The 20,041-nt window shown below is 38.1% G+C and overlaps 1 protein-coding gene and 1 long non-coding RNA gene across 3 annotated transcripts in view; one reads left to right on the top strand and one right to left on the bottom strand.

Moving 5' to 3' along the window:
• Positions 1-20,041, bottom strand: part of LOC139767830 (nephrin) — a 192,874-nt gene that overhangs the window by 122,091 nt on the left and 50,742 nt on the right. For both annotated transcript variants that reach the window (XM_071697488.1, XM_071697489.1), the window contains one exon: positions 14,795-15,000. In XM_071697488.1, the coding sequence (XP_071553589.1) occupies positions 14,795-15,000 (206 nt within the window). The remainder of the gene's footprint in view (positions 1-14,794; positions 15,001-20,041) is intronic.
• The window catches only part of LOC139767832 (uncharacterized), a 172,503-nt gene that overhangs the window by 130,950 nt on the left and 21,512 nt on the right, over positions 1-20,041 (top strand). The window lies entirely within an intron of this gene.

The following is a 20,041-nucleotide window of genomic DNA, read 5'->3' as shown; positions in this document are numbered from 1 at the left end:
TGTTCACTTTTTCTGACGTTATGATGGGGGAACAAGCTAAAAATGTTTGAGTATGGTAACGTCATTTGTTCTCAGACAGGCTAAAGGAAGAAAGCGTAGGAAATGCATCCACAAAAGTGTGAAAGAATATTCCCCAACTCTTCTCGGACTGGCACGTCGTTCCTCGCATTCCCCAGGTCGTGTAACGCGTCGAGTACATCGCGCGCGCCACCAGTTACAGGATTATGTTCCTCTCTCCGGGCATTATTTCCTGGATCGTTCCTTTTCTATCGCAGAACGTTTTCTTGCTCGCGGTAAATAAAGGAAGAGGAGACCGCGTCGGGATATCTTGTTCTTTTAATACCCGGCAAATTCCAGCGAAAACGCTCGGAAGACTCGGGGAGATAGAAATCCGAAGTGCGTTCGGAAGGTAGGCGTTGAAGGAGAGGAAGAGATAGTTAAGTAAGTCCTGCGGCGCGCCGAATACGAGTATTCTGGCGAATACTTCGTCGCTCGTTTCTACCGAGCCTTCCCTTCGTACTTTCGTTTGTCGTGACTATCACAAACGACGGCATTTTTTTCTCCTTCTTTTTTTTTCAAAACCATCGACTGCGAATTCCTGTAAAGAAATACAAGAGCAGCTTTAGCAACGTCCATTTATACAGAATATGTAAATAAAACGCGGACAATTTTTTAAATCGTTACGAGTGATATTGAGATTGATGGAAATTTCAAATTGATGCAGTAAATGCTAATTACTTTGATTTTCAATACATTTAAATTTATCCTGCATAATTTAGCCATTTCTTACGTTTTTCAGATATTATACAATAATTTGCATAATCAAAATTAAATCTTAAGTTATGCTTCTTTATAAATATTTAATTAGAATTCTTCGGGACGAACGTAGCCTTTCGAACGAAAAGTTTACGATCTAATATTGCTGTTTTTTTTTTTAGAAAATAAAAGAAATGCACATCGTAGAATCGAGATAGACATGTAAAAAACGCAGTCATGCATTTCGTATTTCGCGATTCGTCGCACTTTTCACGAATTTTTCCGGCACCGCTGTCGTCAACGTCTTGCTTGACTTTTATGACAGCTTCATATCATCCCTCGCCGAACTTTACGATTCTCCGAAAGCTAGGGGTGTAATCGTCGTTGCGGGAAATTTTTCGGGCGCGACGAATTTCGAGCACCACGTAATCTCTCCTTATGGGCCGTTACGGCGCGTAATCGACAGTGGTAAAGAGCAAGAAGTCGTCGGCTTCGCGAAAATCTTTCGGCATCACCCGGGGCGTTATCGTTACGTCGCCGATACGAACAACTTGAAGAACAATATCGTCGATTTTACGGTCGTAGAGATATCGCGCGTGCACTTGCCTGGCCGATTTACTTCGTACAAGTTTGCTCTGAGACGCTACTTCTTCACGTTTCCGCAAAAATAGTCATTTATACTGTTATTTCATCGCAAAATATATATTTTTATGAAGAAATATTTTTGGTCGTGATTTACCCTGCTATTTCGTCCAGCACAACGCTATAAGAATGAATCAGCGAATAAGAGATTTATCGTAATGAAATTGCCGTGTTTTACAATGCTAGTGACAAACGTTTCCGCATTTCGCGCTCCGCATCGGGCTTACCGCGGGACATTTTCGCGACTCGGTCGTTACTCGAGCCACGAGGATATTCCCCGAAAAGAATCTCTTTGCGAGTCGTTTAGCCCTCCAGTAAGGATAGATTACGCGCGCGCGAAGCCCCGGAAGAATTTTTATTGCCGACCTAAAACGATATTACATACTTAGTCGCCGTTGCACCTGCTACTCCGCTGAAGATCCGAGCGTTTGTCATGCGAAAGATTCGTTGCCGGTTCTTAAGAGATCGCCGACCCCACATCTCCGGATCTTTCGTCCCCTTCGCTTTATCTGAACCATCCCGTCGTTTCAACTTCGAACGTTATGTTAGCTTACTTGGAAAAAATTTCTTTTATTTCGCGTCACTTCCATGAATATTCAGATCTTTGCGTCACAGTTAATTTATAACAATATATCGTCAATTATAATGATGTATCTCCTTTCGTTATATCTGTTCTTCTTTTTATTGATAAATTATTTAATCATCAATCGACCTCTTGAATAAAAATTTTATCGGATATCATATTCATCATGTATTTCCTTTTTAAACTTTTTAACATTAAAAAATAAGTAGAACGAAAGGAATCCCTGAAAGACCTTTTACTGTTTACAACACACAAATTTAAATAGAAGAAGAGTTAAATCAATGTTGTTCAAAAAATATATAGGAGATATAATTGTTCGCCACTAATGTCTGCATAATTCCATAATGGATTATCAGTGGATGAGGTTACCGTCGCGGAATCGATGTAATTCTGTTAATAACAGCCGCGGTTTCCCACGTTATTGTCGCTTCATTATCGACCATAAGTGATTAGTAATTAATCTCGTCGTGTAATTAATCGAAGCAGCTGTGCAATTGTAACGCAATTATGCAATCCTAACAAGACGCAATATATACGTACTATTCTCGTCTTTGGTAAAATAAGATCGCAGGACTATAGAAACCCTAAAGTAATCCTAAAATGCAGAGCGTTAATTTTATTTATAAGAAACATTGTCGCAAGCATAAAATGCGCAAATAATAATTGGATACGCTGTAAAAAGATATATCAGTTATAATTAAAATAAAATTTGATCTCGCGTGATTACGTTATCCACTCAGAATCCTTTGGGGATCAATTAATCATCGTCGCAAATTACCTAAGAGGCGTAAGCCTCTTTTCGCTTTCGAAAACATCACAAAAGGAAGAGTCGCTCGTTCGAGACACGTCCGAGGTAAGTCCCTTGAGCAAACACAGACGACAGGACACGCCGAATCGAGATATCTCGAGGATGAATCCCACTCGTGACCGGAATAACTGACCGCAACCTCCCTCGATACCGTCGTCGGAGCGACTTACAAAAGATAGGATCCCGTCGAAACTGGAATTCCGAGTATCCTGTCGAATCCCGAATCCTGGGTAGAGATTGCCTCTAAGAGGAATATGACGTACAACCGCTCGGGACGTCGGCACAATTCAATTGTAATACATGCCTCTGCAATTTTTATCGTGACACGCGAGCGAGACGGGATATGTCGTGAAACATGCGAGAATTTGTCGTGATTCGTGATTTATTCTCGATGCCGGGACGGATTTAGTTCTGTAAAAACGTATACGCGTAGGATCGATTTTCGCGACTACAAAATTGCAAACGAGATTAAAGCTTTTTGCGATACTGTAATCCCGATGTATTTATATAATTCTCAGGCATGTCGTAACGTTTATAATCTAGTCTCCGTTAAAATATTATAACTGAAACGTTGTAAACCGTACAGATGCGACATAAAATACCAACTGTGTTGTTACTTTCGATTTACACTCGGATTAAAAAAAAAGCACATTGTACATACGGGATTTTTTGCGGTCGTCGCACAATAAATAATAGTAGTTTAATAATAACGTATTCCGGAGATCAATGCATGAGGACTGGATATATCGAGATCAAAGCAGTTTTTAAGTTATAAGCAATAGAGTTAGTGGCATCGCACAGAATTCAGGCGTTAATATGTGTTAATAGTTAATACCATAAAATATGGTATAATTTTCACGGGCTCTTCAAAATAAAATAAAACACAATTTGTCACTCACAGACATCATGCATAAGGACGGAATTGTGACGAATTTCCTTCTCCTCCTGCTTCTTCCATAGGAATTATAAAACAAATATACGCCAAATTATTCTCTAATTTACATTTCAAAATAAATTTGATTGTTTTATGTTTTATTTCGTGTTTTAGTTAACGTCGAAATAATAATTAATTGCAAGAAAGAGAGAAAGAGATATGCATTATAACGTATAAATTTATATTTGAAAACTATAATTATACTTTCGTTTTAATAAATACATTTTGCATAAATTAATATGTAATTATTTTTGCTCTTTTCCAATTTTATAATTAAAATAATGTGTTATATAATTCTAATAAATTAAGAAAATGCAATTGTTGTAAAAAATGTATAGCTCGTTTTCTTAAGTTATTAAAATCATTTGATGTAATGAGCAGTAAAAACTAATATTTCTTAACTTTTAAATATTAGTAACATATGACAAATTAGTATACGTTAAACATAGTTAAGAATCAAAACGCAAGCGACATCTTTAACCAACTTTTAACTTCAAAATTATTTTGATCTCGACATTTTTGTATGAGGATTTCCGATTGTAATTAATGTTTCGAACAGGGTACTGAAATATTGCACAGTGGTTATGGAATACTCTATCTATAAATAAATTAAAGTCCACATTATTATTTGTTATAAGTTATTAATTATTTTGAACTAAATCATAATATTTAAAATTTATTAACAGTATACAGTAAATTATTGGATTAATCAGTTAATACTAAATACAATTATTTAATATTTAATGTCCCATATTTCTATATAAATAACGAACGATAAATGATAGTTGATTTGACTTAAATAAATATTACAAATATCGAATTTTATTCCCTCTGGCGACTTTTTCATTGGGAAACAATTTCTACCGGGATAGCCGCGTTGTTGTTGGTTGACGATCGCCCGCCTAACTCGCGGTAGAGAAATATACGGCCCTTTGAACCAGCGCGTTAAAAAGAAAAGACGGAGCCGATAGAAAGATGGAATTCTGCGGGATATCGAACATTCGCTCGAAGATGGACGAGCTCTCCGAGGCGGAAAAATATGGCAGGTGGACCGTCCGCGAATCTCCCTGTCGGTTTTCTTTTGATGTCCGGATGCGGTTCTAGCGAGAGAAAAGAGAGGTCCTAAGGGTCGGAAATCTGTTATGATTCACGACGTGCCACGCTATCGACCTCAATTTTTTTTTATATTGCATCACGATATTCACTCTAATGACTGCACACGTAATAAATACCTGGACGGTATATCAAAACTTGCATATTTACGAACAATGCAATTGATCCAATTCATTAAATTACAATATCTTAAATCAAATATTGTTATAAAAGTTAAAACAGAAATAATCCCTTGAATTTAATTCATGAAGAATTTCTCTTTCGATATTTAGAAAACTGTTTTCCACAGTCACAAGAAGTTGCAGATTATATTTTGATTTAAAAACAATTGTAGCACAAATATTCTTATGCATTTTTTTAAACTAATTGAGAATACTATATAATTGGTGCTCGATATTCGCTGATTTTATTCTATCAGCATTTCTTATAAAAACAAAATAAATTTTTGTCGAAAAAAGCTATCGATCTCTGCTACCCTCCACTTGATTGATCTGATCAAGATAGTGTTTGAAACTCATGTAAAGAGGATGATCCGAAGCACGGGTCAAGAGGCGGATAAAAAATACCGAAGAGGCAACAAAGAATATGGAAATGGAGAGGCCCGTCGTGCGGTTGATGGACAGCTCCGCGAGTCTTGCTCACGGCGTCTGTTCGAAGAATATCGCGATATTTTCTCGTACGATAGACTTTCGCTCGTTTCTCCGGCGCTGCGGTTGAAAATAGACCGAGATTCAATTTAAAAAATAAATTCGCGCTAGAGAATTTTTGTGTCAGGTCGGAATTTATCACCTTGATGTAGCCGTCTATTTGCCAAAAAACATCGTGTGATGATCTTTGAAAATTTTTCTTTAAAAAACAAGACTATCTTAATAATGCACAATTTCTTATCTTGGCAAAGAATTAACGTATCATTCGGTGACATTTGATTTTCATGCTTGATATTTCCATTGAAAATAAGATCAATTTTATTACAAAGATTATTTTAAAAATTATATTTAACGAATATTAAAATCCATATCAAATGGCTGTTATTGAATTTTTAACTCATCTTGAGAACTGTGACGAAATTCGACAATTAAATTCTCTCATTCTCTTAAATAACAATCCTCTTAATGTGAAAATGTAGTGATTAATTGTTTTCACAAAGTACTGCGAAAGTACTTAAATAATAAAAAAATATATAACTTACCGGAAGTATTGCGCTATGATAAAAAAAATTTTAGTTCACAATTATAACTTTTCTCGTATTAAATAGAAGTCGAGCGACGCTTTAGATTGTTTCCACAAGAAAGAGCAGCGACCTATTTACTATTTTTACTGCGTTAAACGAAACGCAATATACGAGTCATAATGCAGCCACACAAGTTTTCGACCAATGCAATGAGAGTTTTCCATCGCCCGTTAGTTTTCGCGGAGTTTTCACGAAGAGATCGCAAATATATTTAATGTCATGCGACGGAGGAAGCGTAATATGGCAGGGTAAGTCTTCGTCGCATTCGTTTTCTGCTCTTTAAACGATCAACGTTTCTCGGAATGGGCGATCGCAAGATTTCCTTGGAAAACAGGATGCTTTGAAATCTCTGTGATACTTCTTCCGACTAATGAGTGTCATGCTGTTTTCGCAGTGCGGAGAATAAAAGAAAATAAAAGACCGGTTCCCTATTTTCGCAAATATAAATTCCAAATTTTACTTTCTGTTTCTGATACCAATTAAATGTTATCCTCACTACGTAACAATAATAAAATTGCACAAAGTTCAATATCGTTTAACATGAATAAACATAGAAAAAAACAGCTATATATTTTTAAAACATTAGGTATATAGAATTATAAAATTGTTTGCGTAAAAAAATGTTATTTAAAAAAAGAATTGTAAGAATAAATTGTCCATTAATTAAGAAATTCTATAAATATTGTATTTTAATTAAAAGGAGAATTTATATAACTGATGTGAAAATATCTTAAAGTTTATGGAAAAATCAACAATATATCGTACTTGCTATCGTACTTTCCGTAATAAGAGCTGTAACATGTCGTAGAAGAACCAAGTTCCGCACTTCTGTGGTACAAGTTTCACGCGGATCCGCCATCATCCTTCAGACCTGTCCGGCGGCGAAGTTTTCGGATTGGACGATCCATTATTGAGGCTCGTTTCGTCTCTGATTCATGATTTTTTTAGAATCGCACCTAACCGCGAGCCCGAGGCAAACTTCTGCCATCCTTCCTCCTTTTATGTCTTTCCTCGTCCGCTCGGCCGAGCCGCGTTTTCCGCTTCGAGAGAAACTTTCCGGATCGCATCGGTCTGCGGATACGGAAATGCGTCGACTCCGCTGAGCGTACGTTTTCATTATCATGTAATGACGAATCATAGCTGCGATAAATCCACAAGATTCGGAAAGAAGTGCATGGATGGATAATATACATTTATCTAAAAGTCTGCTAATACCGGTTTTTTTTTCCGAAAATAATACGCTTTCGTGAATAATACGGAACTAGATTCTCCTCGACAAAAATGCTCCATAAGGTGTAACTACGCGAATATTGACGTCACTAATTACGCGGCTACATATTTGGCGAGTTAAGCTTCAACTGGCTAAATGCCGTTTTAAAATGAAAGAGACTTTACTTTGACAGAAACTTAATTTACACATTAATTACCAGGACATTTAAAGGTAAAACTTATAAAGTTGTTACAGATTGCGGTCTCGTAAAATGTTCATTGGAAGTCTGCTCCAGATACATAAAAAAATATTTTTTAACGTCTAGCGTTAACAGTAAAAGCACACAATGCTAAATAGCATAATTTGCGATAAATTAATAACTATATGCTCGCTAACTTGTTTACCAATTTAGCAAATACATTTCTTCTCGTCGTTCTTTGTACAAATTAATGGTTGAACAAAACGCATTTGACAAGTTAGTAAGCGAGTAAACTAGTTAAGCGCGGTGCATTGTATTGCATGAAAAAGAAACTCCTTAGCCCCTTAGCGGCATCGCGGAACAAAGATGCGTTTATGTCGGGGAGTTAAGGAACACGCGAAAAATATACCGGACGAACGCTCGTTTGCCAGCGGCAGACAGAGGTACACGAGCGAAGAGAACGGGAGCAAGACTCGACCCGATGGGAAATGGCGGTCGGGCCGCGCCCGAGTCGCAGCGGGGCTCTGAATTTTCTATGGAATTTGCTAACGATAAAATACGAGCTCGCCCGTTCCGTCATACTAAATTTCAGAATGTGTCCGCCTGGCTTCGTTCTTCCTATTCGGGGCCACCCTTTCCCGCCGCCCCCTCCCTCCCGCATAGAGGACACGAGGCGACGTGGAACATCGTTCGCGGGATATATCCATCATCCTCGAGCTCCGCGGTATTTAATTTTCATGAAAGATTCCGGATCACAGACGCGTTCGAGAAGAAAAACAGTCGGGAAAGAGATGACTACCGTTTATCGAGGACGGCGCAAGAAGGGTAAACTCAGAAGAAAAGGCTTTGACGATGAAAGTGACTTTCAGGTATTATCCCCCGTTAACCCTCAGCGTGAGCGTTAGAAAATTCCCCGTCAGTGAGCGACGTGCTTCGATGTATTTTTTATATAGGTAATATAACTAACGGACTGACAGCAAAAAAGAAATGCATATTATAATATATAAGTATTTTCTTACTACAAGATTTTATTTAATGTTCATTAAAAAACCTAATTGATGCATTAATTATATTAAAAGTTAAAAACGTTACATATTTTAAATATTTGGTTGTATTTGTCATCTGATATAAATTTGAAATATTAATTCTCATAAACAAATTTATCGATATGCACTTTTAATATCTTTCTAATTAAATATGTTAATATATAAATATGTAATATTTATTATAAAAGACTTGTATCACTAACTGTCTATTGTCATATTAGCGTTGTCTTAATTGTTGTTATATTCTACTGTACGTGCGATATTCTAAAAATATCTCGAACGAAATTAGATGCAAAGAGGCTTGATTATATTTTCCTTTTTCGATAATGAGATGCACGTCACGGAAAAACGAGGAAGGAGATCAAGGATGACAAAGCCGGTTTTTGGGTGCCTTCGGCCGTATCGGGTATTTTCGATCCTCTCGAGAGTATCATCGTGCCACTCTTTCTTCTTGAAAGCTGATGAGTAATCATCGATAAAGGAGCTTAAACGAGGATATCCAGCGTGAAGTATCGATTTCAGGGAATCACGCAGTATTACTTGGCCTGACGAGACGCAATTCCAGCGATTCCAACGCAATGCGTCCCGTTCGGGATTACAGGATCTAGCTATATCCTTCGAAAAGCTCGCAGGTGAGAAGGATCGAAAGGACGCCAGAAGTTCGCTCGAGAATGCAAACGATCACGAAGTTCGTGGGATTAATATCATTATCGATTCTATTCGTTTCTAATTCAACATGTATACTTTCATGGAGCTCTTACAAAAATATTTTTACGTCATTTCCAATAAATCAATTCAACTTATTTGTTTCTGTGCTATTCCTATCAGAAAGCGATTAATTTTTTAAACGTAGCCTAGATTAAATTTCAACATAGATAACTAATTAATTATTACCCATATGCAAGTTCGCGCGCGCACGCATGCACACACGCGATAAGTAGAAAGACAACTACTGAGCGCGATCAATTAAGTGGATAAAGGCCAACACGGCCGTACATTAAATAAGTGGCCAGGATAGGTGAGACAGAGACAAGAGATTGTAGGAAACTAATTTGGCCGTAAGCGGCGATTAGGCATCCCCGAGGCGCGCGTAGAAGTAGGAGATGGGGAGGATCTAGCGCTCGTCAAAATCTAAAGTAAATCCTAATCGGATTAGCATGAGTCGACTCAACACCCGAGCAGCTTTTGTTCCCAAGTTTCAACGACGACGTCTTGGGTCTTGGGGCTCCTTGGGGCGTGCGTCTCCTTTACCAAATGAGCTAACGACTCGAAGTCTCGAGGCAGGAAAATTGCAACAGCGATGAGTAAGCGCAGCGGTATAGGAGCATGCGATGCGCGATACATCGAGAAACATCGTTGATGCGAGCGGGATAGTTTATTTTCGGCTTATGAGAATAACTTTTTTAATAAGCAACTTGAAAGTGGTGGATACTGGAAACGATATAGAAAACTTAATTAAGGGAGTCGAGGAGAGAGAAACGGCGACACGTAAAGACGCGTGAACTGTAGTTTCGTAAGATAATTGTAATCAGTAGATGCACGTATAAAAGAAAGGGAACAAAACGAAGAGAAAATAAAGGGCGAGAAAAGAGAGAGAAACGTAGAAACATAAGCGTTGGATATCGCGTCAATGAGTTTAGTCATGATAGGGTTGTTTCAACTCTCGCTCCGAGAACGGATATACCCTGCAGCTGAGGTGCAACGGATCCTATGCTCCTTCCTTCCATGTATATGAACACACATATACACGATACATATACTATCACAATGTCCGTCGCTCGCTTCTCTCTACATCGAGGAGTAGTACCGTGTAGCTCTGAATTAACTCGAGCTCGGAAGCTCCGACGGACGCTGCGCTCGCGCGCGTCGAAGCGTAAAACGAAGCTCCACCGCTACCGCGATGTTTCGATGGCCTTTCGCCTGCGAGATGTATCCCTATTCGATTACATTCCTCCCGCCTGGGTCGCCCGAACGAGTTCGGGATACTCAGCCCGGGCACTAACAACGAGGGTAGATTGTTTAAGTTAGCGACGCGCGACGACCCGACTCATTCCGCGACGCTTGGCCGAGTTCTGATTAAAAGAAAACAGCGCCGATCGGCTAACTTTGAAATGGCACTCGATTTTGACGTCGCAATCTTCGCATTTGATGTGCGTTTATTTAGTGAACTAGTCCAATCCTTCAGCGTGATACTCGAACTAATCGATTAATTTTCTTCGACTGAAAATTGAAGTTTACGAGTTGTGCCTTTAATATCTAGATAGATTGAAAAAATTTATAATGGATGAGATGAGATAAATTAGGAACAGAATGATATATCGAGATTTTTTGAAAAGTTCTTTTTAGTAACGTACGATGACTAATTGATGATTAATTCGAATTACGATGTTTCCTTCACTCTAATAAACTACGCAAATACATACTTATCATCGGAGTTATAAAAAAAATTGTTTTAAATAATAGTGGAAAAGTTTCGAGAAGTAACGTTGTCTAACTTTATAGATAAAGAAAGTGTTGAATATTTAAAAGTCTGCCCCTTTAGAATACATTGATCTTGTCGGTTCTCGTCTGAACAGGATACGAAATCGGCAACCTGCGTTTTAAATCAACTTAACGGCCGATCGATGTTCAAATTGGGTTAGGTGCTTCGTGAAAGCTTCTCGCTACGGTGCACCATGGAGACCTTCTCCTTGGGAACCGAGATATTGCTCCGATTCTATTAAGAGACAAGAGCGACAAGCCCGTCTTGGACTTTCGGCGCTTTCCAGAAGCCGCCTCTCGAACTTCCACTTTGGCCGCACGGCAAAACCAGCATGGCAAATACGCACCACCAACGATCGGAGGTATTATGAAACTGGGACGAAGCTGTAAATCACTTATTAGGGATATAGCGAGCACGGGCTTCGAGGAACAAAATGTATTGTCATTATGGTAGATAAGAAGCTTGGCGGATCAAAAGGTGCGCTTATACATGAACTTTATAACTAGAATCACAGTTTTATCAAAGAGACTCGTTTTAATTAGTAATTAAAATAGTTTTGTTCAAAATGTTTGTTGGTTCGTTTACTAAAGTTAGATATTTCGTGTCAAGAACAGAGAGGACGAATATATTGTTATTCGGTTCAACGTATATATTAATCCCTACTCGACTATTTGAACATTAATATTCCATTTATTCCCGAGCTTCTATTTAAACATTTTCAATACTTCCAGCGATTATGTACGAGCGCATGTACGGTAATTACATTTGATTTCGCCTGTACACCGGATAATGTTATTCGTCATTATGGAAACGCGAAACGCTGTTACATAACTTTCTATAAAGTGGAAATTGAACTTTCTGTGCGGGTTGACGCGTATCTCGCATCCATTTGGCATCGAGTATTAATTACCGCATTGTGATATCCATTCCGCGCCGTCAAGTTGATTGCATTATAAACGCGATGGTGATTATTTTACACGAGATAAAATAATATTACAACACGCTGTTATTTCAACTGTATCTGAGAGCTCATTGTAATTTGAAATCTACATCGTTTTGTTAAAAACAACCAATATAAAATAGTTATAATGTACGCTTCACCAGCATACAAACAGAAATACTATATAAAAGAATTGTCTAGATTAATATTATTAAAAAAATGTTTTAAATTATATTGGCCTCTCTGTTTGTACGTTATAATATTAAAATATAAATATTTCAGTATTATCAATAGCAGATTTGGCCTATATTTCCATTTGGTAACAAATCCGATACATTATGCAACATACGATTCACCATTATTTAAATAAAAACGTTATTCGCGCAGAAAATAGAAGAAATAAAAGAAAAAGCTTTATCCACGCGTAAAAAGAGAGTTAGTGAGATAATATTTTATATCGAATGGAAATTTATTCGTAAATTTGATATTGGGTCATTATTTAAATTAAAATGTATTCGAAAATGAGAGATACCGATTATACAAAGAATTGATTGATTTACTGATTAATAAAAAGTATCCTTTATTTCCTCGAATAAATAAATCATCTTCAAATAAATTTCCAATTAAATGAATTCGCTAAACATGGCAGCATTTCGTAAATCGTAAATATAGTGTTTTATCTTTATAATTCTCTTGTATTTATAATTCACTTGTCGACAGATAAAAATGGCACGTAAATCTATAACGACACGAGACTAGTTGATCACGATATGTGATCGTTGAACGGATTACTCTCGACTATAATTATATCAACGACTTTGCAAATAATCCCGGAGCTCTGTTACCAAGGGAGATTCGACTCGACGATTTGACGATAGCGTCAACGAAAGAGCGAATCTAAACTAGAGACGGCCAATTGACGGCCTTGTCTTTAATTGACGTGACAAGGCTTCGTTAGAATAACATAGCGAAATAATCGATTATGATATTGACGTACGTGCTTAACTTTTCATACTAGTTGCTATTAATTTTCGCATTTGCCATTAGATTCGAGAATCGTTTTATCTATTCTACTTGGAGTAATAGTTGGACATCTCTTAACCCCCCCTTCCCCAATATTATTCAAGATATCGAATAATTCGCAATTTAAAATTCTGAAATAACTCGTTTATAATTGCTATTATGAATGTTTGTGCAAACAAAAAGCACGCATAGCAATTTTCTCACAGCGACCTGTATCTCGAAAAATCCATTTGACACGAAAAGGCTTTGGGATTAATCTGAAACAAAGTTAAACTTTTGTTAAACTCGAGAAATTATTTTTATGATTATTTCTTGCACGCATTTCCTATTAGCCTCATGAGATAGTATTGTAGTATTTGCTTATTGAGAAATTTTATTAATTCTGGTTTAATAATTATTTACTACATTATTTAATCAATTAATTATTTATTTAGTTAATTATTAAAACGTTCTAAAAAATTACGATATTAGATAAATGTTATTGAACACAATACGAACATAAAATAAAAATTCATGGAAAATTATGATACTGACGATATCCGTTATTTCAATTGTCGATATCCGGAATAGGACAACATGACAGTTGCAGTTAGCAATTTGTGGAACGATCAGTCACGATAATATCACGACTATTCGATGGATGAAAGTTATGGACAGGCAACTTCCTCGTAGCGATATAAACCGCAAGATATCGACCGGGTAGTTTTTTCGTGACATAACTTGGTCTTTTCTTTAGAGAACTACTAGTTCCCGGTTTGCTGAAAAAGGAATAAAACCTCCATTTTCTGTATCAATCATTTTTCAAATACACTTCCCAAATTGATTCACATGACGAAAATTTAATTATCAGTATCTAAAGGTACAAAAAGACACGCTATACGTATGTGTGTGTCGATCAGCAGTTTACAATTGTTTGCAATGGGAGCAGTCAATCGCGATAGTATCGTAACTATCGGACGGACGAGAGTTACGAATAGACACTCCTCCCTAATAAAATCTTGAGATCTGAACGTCTTCGCTCCTCAAGAGCGAAAACTTGGTCTTCTTTTCGCGTGGAACTAGTTCGAGGCTCGTTAAACTTTCCACAAAATTGTACTTGACGGGAGAAACTCTCGGCGGAACTGACCGCCGATACTCGGCGGCGATCGTCGCTTACGATTGGGCAAGCCGGTCCCAAGAATCGGTCGTTAATCCAGGATCGAAGAACCACTCGTACAATCAGCGGACCATTGAAAGCGATCCTTTGTAAACGATCGCGCTGAGAGTACCGTCAATTGGCCATCTCTAGTTTAAATTCGCTCTGTCGTTGACGCTATCGTCAAATCGTCGAGTTGAATCTCCTTTGGTAACAGAGCTCCGGGATTATTTGCAAAGTCGTTGATAATTACAGTCGAGAGTAATCCGTTCAACGATCACATATCGTGACCAACTAATCTCGTGTCATTCTAGATTTACGTGATATTTTTATCTGTTCTCGACAAGTGAATTATAAATACAAGAGAATTATAAAGATAAAACATTATATTTACGATTTACGAAATGCTGCCATGTTTAGCGAATTTATTTAATTGGAAATTTATTTAAAGATGATTTATTTATTCGAGGGTCTTAGGTTCTACAGAGGGTACACGGTGGCTTACGGGAATAGAGTGTACGCAGGCTCTATCGAGGGTCTAGCAAAAACATGCTGAGAGTCTAGGGAGGGTATTTGCGAATTGTAGCGAAGGTGACCCTCCGTTCACTCCGTTCAAGGAGAGTGTCAGGCGTTACGGAGGGTCTATATTTTTGACTCGGGAAGTCTGAGGAGATCCTGATCGATGTACTTACCGATAACGGTGAGATTAACTTTCAAGTTTTTCGTCGGCGAGTTTCGGAAGTCGACCCTGCATCTGTAGACACCTTCGTCACTTTGTCGAAGGTCCTGAAGTGTCAGCTGCGCCGGTGGGCTCGCACGAAAAGACGCCCGGTGGCCCCAAAAATGCGTGGCGCTCCACAGTTTTGCCTTTCCGAACTGCCGACTTCTTGCGTCGTAACTGTAACATCAATCACAGGAATATCTCAAGTAAAATAATCAAATAGGCAATATCCGATTCTCGTTCAATCTATTATTCGGGGGGGGGGGGCGGGGTAGCGAGATATTAATTGCGAAATATTATCTTATGAGTTGTTAGATCTCAAAGTTGTGATAAGAGTAAGTTTTAAATCAGAAGCGGTTTGTGGAACTATAGAAGAACCGAGACATCAAATAGGAATGAAAAAGAAGGGATTTATGTCACTGATTTAATATAACGCAAAAGATTCCAAAGTGAGTTCTTATCGTGAGTGCATTGCACGTTGCATTTACGGTGAGAAGTCTGTTTGCGACTGATATACCTCGTCTATGCCCGGGCTCGCCGAGCTTCGCGGAGTATCCTCGGGCCGTGCATACAAATCACGGGATTACCGTCGCGAAATATGTCCGCCTGCGGAGTTAAATACCGCAGTTTCGCCGGTTTCGCGTGTCGCCAATCGTGGCGCCAAGTCGCGTAGCTCTCGCGACGGCGACGGCGACGGCGACGCCGCCCGCGGCCGTCCGCCGCACGATACTCGCATTTGTCAGCTCGACAGAAACTTTCCCCCCGGGACACAGAGTTATTTTAAAATCTTTCCTTGCGCGGTCCGGAAAAAAAGAGGGACGAACAGGACACGAGCGGAGAGAGGGTTGGGGACGGGCTAAATAATGCGGGTTAAGTCGGCCAGCAGGATGAAAGTAAAGCGGGAGGAACGAATGGCCGACGACCAAAGTACGACGCACAATACACCCCTGGCCGCTCTTATCTGGCTTCGGCCAATTTTTCACCGAACTTTCGCAATTCGTCATAGTCGAGAATCCCGCGAGAGGTGAAACTCTTCGCCTATCCCCCTCGTAGTCGCCCAGGCTCACGAAGATCCAATACAGACCGGGAGAAGTGCACTCGACCGAGAGAGTCAGATAACCCCTTAGTTCCCAGGTCAGAGCTTTCCGGAGACGGTATTAGGTCTCGTTGAAAGAAGGGACGGCCACCCGCGCTATATTGTTCGTTATGACTTAACGGGTAATCCGCGAATACGGACGATGGTATATAATCTGATTTATCTCTCCTTCTCCAATTTATTTACCCCATAAAATCCGCTGTGCTCTATTTCTTTGTTGTAGAAGAGTATATAAATTCTAGGACGCTTTAGATACGTAGAGAATACCGACTCTCGCAGCACTTTCAAACGTAGGGATGTTAAATTGTATTTCTAAAGATGCTCACTTCCGCTTATTACGCATACGAAATATCTTCCCTTCGTCACCAAGACCGAGAAATGTTGTCTGTTTCCATTATTCGTAGAACAACTCGTGACGCAGGTGCGTCCTGCTTCTTGTATGTGCCTTCAATTATAATCGAACGTAAGTTCGTAAGTCTAATCGAGCGACGTTGGCGAAGTTGGCACAATAAGACCCAGGCTCGATCGCGCCCGGAGCGTCGAGAACGACGCCGAAGTTTCGGCGCGTTGCTCTCACCGGGATCCTTGCGGTTGCCAAGACAAATTGGATCGGTTTTTAATGAGCACGATGACTCGTCGAGCAGGCTCAGCCCGCAAATTTACTGGCGCGACACGGCGCGACTCCCGGCGTTAACCCGCCTGTCGAGCTTGCCTCCGTGATTTACGCGGTCTACGTGAAATTTAAAGGGTCCGCGAGCACACGTCGACGGTAAAAAAGTCTAATTGCAATGGACGGCTACTCTCCGGGGGCTAAGCGAGTAAATCCCTCGCGGGAAATTTTATTTACGAAAGTCGCCTACGTTGTGTCGCGCGGATAATTAAGCGTGAAGGCGAATACTGCTAGCGGAACGACGTTGAAAAGCATGGCACTGCGTACTGCTGTATCGAATCATTTCGCTCTGATTAGAACGCGCGTTATTTTTTATATATATAATAATACTTTCGCAGAGAATTTGTATTTTTAACAATTACTATATCTGTATTTATATATGTTCAATTTTAAAAAATTACGAATCGTTCAGATCTGACAATGAGAGAATTACTCTATACAGAAATAAATATTACGAATTTACAAATGAGAGCCATATACAGATGTATTTCACATATATATTATTTAAAAGTTAATAATTAACAATTTTATTTCCTATGATTAAACGAATTTGATTTTAACTATTTATATTAATGAAATTTTGTTTTATTGGATATCACTTCATAATTCCACAAATACGAAACACCAAACTCACATTTTACCGGATAATAATAAATCCATTTGTACGTTTTATTCCATTAAAGTTTTTTTCCAACTCATAAAACGTATATAAACGTACGTTTATACACCAATACGTAAACGCAGAGATAAATTATAAACTATACATTTAGATAAGACATAAAATCACAGAAGCAATGTGTAACATGACATTCTATAAAAACGAAATTCATTTCGTGAACAAATTTGTCATCACGTGAAATAAAAAGAGTTAAAAAAAACATTATAATCTGCGCAAATTATTATATGTGTAAAATGTGCGCGTAAATGTACAGTTATAAATCGTACATTATTGTAAAGCGGAGAATGTACTTTTTAAGCGAATAATACATATGTGTAAATTAATATGTCGCGAAAATTTTGCTGATTAACGAAAATTAATATGTAAATAATTATGATTGTAATTCTCGGAATGTTGACGCATTTCAGAATATGTCACAGATATTTTTCAAATTATTATCATTCGGTGAAATTTTAATTAATGCTGTCAACGATTCATTAGTGCCGTCGGAAACAGCAACTGCGAGCAATAAAGCACCTCGCAATCGCGTAAATTCCGTCATGCACTTTGATGGAGAATTTTTTCGTGACATATTCTACGTTCAGATTGTATTATTAATTCTGTTCAAGTGCAAGAATGTTTATAGCGCTTTAATGGAACATTTCTCCGTATAATTATGCGTTTTTATTGTGTCGCGAGATTAATTATTTCTAAAAATTAATATATAAAAATATCACTTGCCAGACATATATCACGAATGTTTTCATACACAGATATATTTGAGTTACAATGTAGATATAATATAATAAACATTTTTAAAATTTTTATTTTAATTTTGAGATAATAGGTACCTATATTTTTAATATTTAAAATAATCATAGTTTTAATCAATTTTCTCTACATATCAAGGCTTATAATTAGTTTATTAAAAGAAAAATGTGAATTTATTGAATAATGATAAATGAACTATCAAAAACTGCTAAAATTTTTTTAAATTTAAGAAATATTTGTATAATTTTAGCATATGCACTCTGATCCTGATCAAAACAACTATTTGAATTTTGTATTTTATAAAATAACATCATTATTTAATATATCTTTATATCAATCTTTATTTTATCATCTTTTACGTGAACACCATTGATGCAACTAGTTTTCGCTATTATTCGATAAAATTAGATAGAGAAACTTTAATCCGCAAGTGAGGGCGAGTGGTAAGAGGGATCGACACTTAGTACAGAGTGGAAAGAATTGAGACAGAATAAAAAGACAGATAGAAAATGGAATGGAAGTGGCAGATGGCTCCTAAACAAATTAAAATAATCGCTGGGTCCTGGCCGGAAGTTACGCCGGCACCACCGGTCTAAAAGAAGGTCTCCCATGAATACGGGCGGCGTTGGCAAAACGAATGTTGCGCAGAGGAGGGTGAGTCGTAAGGGGAACTTAACCACTCTCAGGACTCTTAAAAGGAGCTTAACTTCGCGCATAAAATTAAGGCATTGTAATTGCAGACGGCGTCGCCATTGCGACAGCACGTTCCCCTCCCTTTTTCCCTAGATTCTTCCTTCCGTTACCTTCCTTTGCTGACCCATTCCTCGCAGCCATCTTCCTCAGCTTTTCGAGTGAGTCTCGATACCGATCTTGTTCCCCCTTTGCCGATAAGGGAATACAATTTTCCCCCGCTATCTCTTCGTCGCGCGCTGTCACGGCGTTGACGATGATAAAAATATATTTAATGTGGGAGTATGCGTACCTGGACGACGCAAGTTCCTACCGGATTTATCTTAAATGGAAATATTGTGTAGAAATTATCAAAATTTTTGCTAAACTTTACATGAATCTTTTAAATTAATTGTCTTGTCGAAATTCTTTAGTCTTTACATAAATCTTATTATTTTTAGGTACGTGCCATTATTCTATCCGCTTTGCCATATAATAATTCGTCAATTTTATCCGCTATTTTATTTTTCGGCAGATAAATAAAAACATAGAGAATCAATATATTGGCGAAATCAATATATGGCATATCGAGCGATTTAGAATAAAATGCGATCGTCTCGTTGATTTCCGTCGTTGTTCATGAAATCCGTGCTCGTGCATGTTTTCATTCGGAAGAAATGTGATTTTCCCGGGGACAACCTCGTTACGCTTCGCATTAGCCGCGGAAGCCCTCCCGGACGACGATGATAAAATGATTTTTAATTGCAGCGGATGTGCGAGCCGGAGACGAGCACTGCCACCGCCGCAGGCTTCTCTTATGCAGATTACATCGCGGGATGAAGCATTAAATAAATCCCTCGATAAATCCACGATAAAATATGTACCAAGCGGTCTCGGAGGGATCGCGGAACTATTTAAGTCGCTTGATAACGCGGTTGCACTTTATCGTTACCTGGAGACGCGCTGTTAAAAATCGTTGCCGTGAAAATCTAAATAACGAGAACGCAATCAATTACGGGATCGTGTGTAAAAAAAAAAAAGATATCTGTATATAAAGCATCTACTTTCAGCTATGGTCCATAGAAAACGTAAAGCTTTATTTTATTTTACGTGCTCTCCTAACTTTTATAAGTAAAACTTTAACCATTAAAATTATATTATTCCTATAATTAGCGATTATGCATTATGCGTTTTAAAATTCCAGTTTCCGGTTCAAACTCATTTACTACCGATCTATTTTGATAACCAATACAATATCTAAACTACGTCGGCGAGCTTGTATCGCTATCATTTACTGAGACGAAAAAATAAATTTTTCGCGAAAGAGAACAGCTTTGTAACGTTATGATCTGCC

The sequence above is a fragment of the Temnothorax nylanderi genome, unplaced genomic scaffold (genome assembly GCF_030848795.1).
Source record: "Temnothorax nylanderi isolate EJ_2023f unplaced genomic scaffold, tnyl_v1.0 TNYL_tig0012_pilon, whole genome shotgun sequence".
Classification (NCBI taxonomy): domain Eukaryota; kingdom Metazoa; phylum Arthropoda; class Insecta; order Hymenoptera; family Formicidae; genus Temnothorax; species Temnothorax nylanderi.
This window is presented reverse-complemented; position numbering and strand designations above follow the sequence as displayed.